General features: G+C 35.0%; 1 protein-coding gene across 1 annotated transcript; it reads left to right on the top strand.

Moving 5' to 3' along the window:
• Positions 1–76: 76 nt before the first annotated feature.
• LOC121982187 lies at positions 77–1131 on the top strand. The gene is made up of 2 exons (XM_042535135.1): positions 77–551; positions 675–1131. The coding sequence occupies exons 1-2, from the start codon at positions 378–380 to the stop codon at positions 984–986; spliced, it is 486 nt and encodes a 161-aa protein (XP_042391069.1). The 5' UTR covers positions 77–377; the 3' UTR covers positions 987–1131.
• Positions 1132–6227: the final 5096 nt, after the last annotated feature.

Here is a 6227-nt window from a genome sequence, read left to right as displayed (position 1 = left end):
TCAATAAAAAAAATGCTCATGTGTTACTGATTTAGTTATAAGTTATTAATTATTATAGCACGGTTAGCCAACCATATCTGCGTTCAGGTAGAGAGGCTTTAACTGGAGGCATTTAAGTCACTTATTATCGACTTTGAATGCTCGGCCTGTGCTCTTAATGGAGTTGGATGAAGCCTATTTAAGATCCCCTTCCTCTCTCATATACACTTGTGTTATATATATACACACACATAGAAAGGACCCCATATCACCACAGCGCTATAGCTAGCTAGCTACTACCACTCGGTCGCCCTTAATTAGCTAGCTTCTTGATCTCCATCTTCCTTCCTTCGTTTAATTAATTAGAGAGCGATCGATCGAGCTAGTGAATTCAGGGCATGGATGAGCTAGACCTTTCTCTCGCCCTGTTAAGCAGTGAGTCTGATATGGTTTCGAGGAAGAAGAGGAAGCAAATAGCACTTCAGGAGGTCATGGCTCATCCTGCTGCCATCGACCTGCTCCGCCTCAATGATCCTCTGCCGCTTGATTGGGAGCAATGCCTAGACCTACAAGTAATAATATTCATTCATCTATATAAATATATATATGATCTTTTCGCATTACTTTACATTTATTTGATGTGTTTAATTAATTTTAGAATTGTTTTTTGCCATATGTATATATATTTTTTGCAGTCTGGAAGAATGTATTACTTGAACAGGCAGAAGCTGAAGAGGAGCTGGAGCAGGCCCAAGGAGCAAAAGCTCGAGCTAGACCTCAACGTCACAGAGAAGGTATCAGCAACACAAGATGATGATTCATCTGCAGGGAATTACAACATGGTTGCAGTTGTTTGCGTACACTGCCATCTCCTGGTCATGATCTGCAGGTCTTCTCCTTGCTGTCCCAATTGCAAGCGCATGAATAATTCCCTGAGCACTGCAAGCCAAAGCGGTCGTCTCGCTGCTCCTGCCAAGACCTTGAAAACCCTGAGCCTTCTCCATTAGGGCAGAGAGATGCGTACGTGTGGATCGATGTATATGGATGCATGGTGATCAATCAGGAATCTAATTTGTTTTTCAATGAGAGCATGGAGTAGTACTGCTATGTAGCAATATCATTGTTCATTAATTTAATTATAACTTTTATTTATTTATTTGTTGGAAAACATGATAAAACTAGGATCGATGCAGGTATTATAGACATAAAAATCAAATTATAGTAGAAGAGAATATATTATTAGAAAGGGTGAGTGTGCTAGTTGTTATAAACAAGAAATTAATATAAAAATTTAACATAGAGAAGTGAGAACATGAATTCATTGTCAAATTTATTTAATTAATTAAAATTAACTTAATTCCTAGCTATTTTGTTTGATTATTTTCAATTATATATATTGTATCGTGCCTACAAATTCAATGGGAGTTAAAATGTTAGCTGTTGGAACCATTATTGTGTCAAGTGGTTTGTAAACATATTGACTTGCGATCTACTTATTTGTGAAGATCTAAGGCCTATATATATATATATATAATTGTTGGCTAGTCTTGCATTCTTAAAAAAAAAAAGGTGAAAATCACATGAAAGGTAGGCTTTACATAAAATAATTTGCCCTAATATTATCCCACCAAATTTCAGGTGCAATGGTTATAGACAAGCACAACTCAAAGAGTAGAATTGGTTCTAGATAACTTCAAATGTTGCATTAGCAATACCTATGTATTCTATTTTGGCACTAGAGAAAGAAACTGCATGTTGCCTTTTGGTGTGGCATGAAATTAGGTCTATCCCCATAAATATAGTAAAAGGCAAAAAGCGGCTCTTTTTAAAAAAAATAAAAAATAAAAAACAAAAAACAAAAAAAGGCCCCCTTTCAATATTTTATCCCAAAAATACATCTTGACCCAGCATTGTTATAGAAGCTACCAGATAGTTCTTGCTACGTGTTGAAGCTACCGGGTAGCCGCTGGTACGTGATGAAGGTACCCAATAGTTGCTACAACGTGTTTAGGGTGAATTTCGGATTTAGGATTTACACCATGTAGAAGTTATGAAACAGCTGCTACAACGTGTAGAAACTGCATAGTAGCTGTTACAATGTATTCAGGGTGAGTTCAAGGTCTACGATCTTAGCAACTACATAATAGCTTCTACAGTTTCAAAATGATTTTGATAAAGTTTAAATAAATTTGACCAAATTCATTAATAATATTTTAATATAATAGTATTCAAAGACCCTAAATCTTATACCTTAATTAGACGCACCCTAAATACGTTGTAGCAGCTATTTAGTAGCTTTACATAGTATAAACCATAAATCTTAAATCTTAAACTCACCCTGAACACATTATAGTAACTGCTCGTTAGCTTCTACACGGTGTAAACTCTAAATTATAAATCTTAAACTCATCCTAAATACATTGTAGTAGTTACTCGATAACTTCGACATATTGTAACAACTACTCGATAACTTCTACAATAGCGCTAGATCAAGAGATATTTAAAAGATAAAAACATTGAAAGGATGTCCTTTTGATTTTTTTTTTCTAAATGGACATCAATGTTTCTCTTAATTTTAATTTATAGGACTTCTTTTTTTTTATTGTTGTCCTATAGTAAATCTACTAGTAGTGTGATCTATCTACAAATAACCAATTCAATTTGCATCACTATAAGCATATACTTCTCGTGATGAGTTTTAATATAAAAAAATCCACGTAGAATAGTATTTTTTAAGGTATTGAAGTAGTCCCCAGGATGTAATATAGACGGTGGTGCATGACATTTCTGACATAATGACTAAGGGTCAATTCTCAGGAACTGACGACCTGAGGTTTACCCCACCATACGTTTGACACATGTGTACCTACATGTATCTCTCTCTATATCCATAGGACCAATATTAAAGAGACGGTTAATGTTACGAATTTACATTTAAGGTATTGAAGTATTTGTTTTAAATGTCTTCACAATTTTGTTAAGTGGATGTAGACATAAATGGGGTAGGTACAATTGAATGCGAATGTAATATCAGATTGCTTTATGGTGACATATTGCAGTGCTGTAACAATGCTCCACTATGGATGAGGTAGACATGACTATAGAAGGTATCGAGTAGTTACTGCAATTCGTGTGTAGAAAGGATGTGACCCATTCATTTCAAACAGCCCAAAGCTATATTTGCTTTCAAAGAGGCTACATCCTTTTAGATGTGGAATAAATTCACTATTAAGGAAAAAACTGAGCGTTAGAATGGAAAATTCTTGACTGAGCTGGTGGAACTTATGATTTACATATTTTGTACCATCCCAACTATTAGAGTATCATCCACGTAAATGATGATGATGGTATATATCATGAAGTTGATGGCACATCTATAGAAAAGAGATGAATCTATCTTAGAATCGTAAAATCCTTATATATGTAGCCAAGTGGTTAGACAATGAAGCCATGTTGATGATACTTTTAAAATTTTAATAGAAATGTATTAGAAATTGTGGATGACTAAAACCTAATGACTATTCCATAAAATACGATGGGTTGACCTGATGCAAAGCAAAAAAATCTTAACTAATCAAAATTGATCAGATATTGGGAAAAAAAAGTCTTGATAGATTGAGATCAATCGAACATTAAGCAAAGAGAGAATTCAGCCTTGGTAAGACTGAAACAAATATATCAGTCAATTGTTAGGGTGTAGCAATCAATTGATGAACCTCTAAATCCCAAATTCAAGATTTAAGGTGGTTTATTGTATAATTAATCGATTGATAGATTTGAACAATCGACTAATGACACTATCGCAATAAACAGAATATTTGTAATTCGATTGCTCAACTCGACTGATGGTAATAAATCGATTGATGATGTGAAGCAATCGATTGTTACAGCGAAAAGAATGTTCTGAACTCGGTTGCAACTAATGGACACTATCAATCAACTACTAGGCGAAAATAAATCCCGAACTGAAAGCTATAAAGGTAGGATTTCATGGAGGATTCATCGCCGATTCTTGGAGGTTTTGGAAAGAGTGTTTATGCATTTTCAAACCATCAAAAGGAAATCCAAAGCAACAAGAAAATAATCAAAACAAGATTCTTATAAAGTTGTTTACTTTCATATCTTTCTATTATTGTTGTATTATTTGTAAGAACAAAGATGGTACAAGTCTTCTTTGCCTTCGAAAGGTATCTGAGAAAAAAAAGACATAGTGGTGCTATCGCTAGAACTTTAGATTGTGAAGTAGAAACTGAGAGTTGCGAACCCCGTAAATTGATTTGTTATACCCCAACTAGTTTCAGAGTTAGCATGCCTAGTAGTTTGAATGAAGACTTAGAGAGGGATCTACCGGAAGTTTTACAATGTCAAAGTTCATCTACGGTTATGAAGAGATGTTAACGCACTTTGTTTGTGCGATCAGCATATGGTCAAATTGATCAAAGTTAGCATGCCTAGTAGTTTGAATGAAGACTTAGAGAGGGATCTACCGGAAGTTTTACAATGTCAAAGTTCATCTACGGTTATGAAGAGATGTTAACGCACTTTCTTTGTGCGATCAGCATATGGTCAAATTGATCAAGATTTGTGTTCTGATGTTTCAGCAATTTGATTTTAAGTAATGTGTTCAGATAAGTTAAATAGTAGAAATTTCCAAGTGTGTTAGATTGACAAGATACTTAACCGTTGGAAATCCAATAGAGAGTTAGCAATTTACACAAAAGTCCATGAGGAAGGTCAATCCTCATTAGCATTCTCATTATCTGATCCTTTTGAAGGTGGCTAATCCTTTTACAAGTGTCTTCTTATAATGAATGAGAACAAGTAAAAACAAGATGCATAACTGAGTCTGGGATTACAATGAGATAGCTCAGAGATGTATGTCAATTGACTGATTGCATTTTCAGTCGACTGTTTTTGTAATTACTTTAGTTTTTTTTTAATCGATATTAGATATCTAATTTACGTCGAATAATCCTAGGATCATCGGCCTAATCCCATGTTAATTATCCATCGACCATCAAAACAAATTCGAAAATGTTCACAGCAGACAGCTCCTCAGTCTAGCGTTCTTAGATAAATCATCCATTAAGATAAATTCATCTATCAATTTATTAAAATTGACTCGATCCTTAAATACCTAAGAAAACCATTACATTTTTTAATCTATGAATGAATCTCTCAATTGACTCCAATCAACATCTATCAAATTCTTGGCCAACCAATAACTACTTCAGTTGACTCACCTAAGCTTCAATTAACTAAGTCATTTTATTGTGTACGTGATCTAATAACTCCAACTTTCCTCTACTTGATCAATGATCTTTTTTACTCTTGTTAGAGATTTAGTCAACTACCTAATCGACTAGGCAGTCGATTGGATAGCTAGGTTGAGTCGTAAATCCAATCTACTACTACCAAGTCCATTGAGTGTTGAATGAAAATATTTTATTCATGAGTCATCCATCCTGAGTCAACCCAATACACTTGTCAATTGGGAACACCTTTTAATTGATTGGATCAATGACTATTACTAATTTAATGATAAGTCTTTGTCATGTCAAGATCTACACTAACCCAAGTCACAGGTTTCTTGTCTTTACAACTTACTTAAGAGTTTACCTTTAGAGCTTGACTGTCAAGCTCATTTTCGATCAGGTCATAAGTCCTTCGAATACACCAAGCCCTCAACTTATTTCACGTAGTATCTTTCATTCTTCCCATACACATTGCCTCCTCCATCTGAGCTAGCACCTCAATGCTCCCCGTCTTATGATGATCCTTCGAATGTCTCATAGTACTCTTCGATCTCCAACCAACCTCAAGTCATCTAGCCAATTATCAATTTGGTCACACTAAGTAAAACTCCACAAACTCTATGCTACCAAGTCTCTGCACTACTTCATGTGCACATTAGAAACACATGTGAATCTGACTTAAACTCTTATATGAGTGATTCATTCAGTCTTATGTGTAGGAGTGTCTGATCAATTTCTGATTGCTGTTAGTGTAGCAGCATTGTGTTGAGATGAGGAAGCAATTTCATGCTTTAATCGATTCCAACTTCGGTCTTCTTTCCTCGAATTGCCAATTGATCATGAACAGGTACGCTAGCAGAGCTGGGAAGAACTTATAGCTGCATGATGGGAATGATCAATCAACAAGTTTCTCCCAAACAGAATATAGTACAACTTAGTCAATCATGTGCTTCTTCACTCATCCTAAAGGACCTTGAAGAATGAGAACCTGTA

This window comes from Zingiber officinale, chromosome 5A, assembly GCF_018446385.1.
Source record: "Zingiber officinale cultivar Zhangliang chromosome 5A, Zo_v1.1, whole genome shotgun sequence".
In the NCBI taxonomy this organism is placed as follows: domain Eukaryota; kingdom Viridiplantae; phylum Streptophyta; class Magnoliopsida; order Zingiberales; family Zingiberaceae; genus Zingiber; species Zingiber officinale.
The sequence above is the reverse complement of the archived record's forward strand: the minus strand, read 5'-3'. Positions and strand labels throughout refer to the sequence as shown.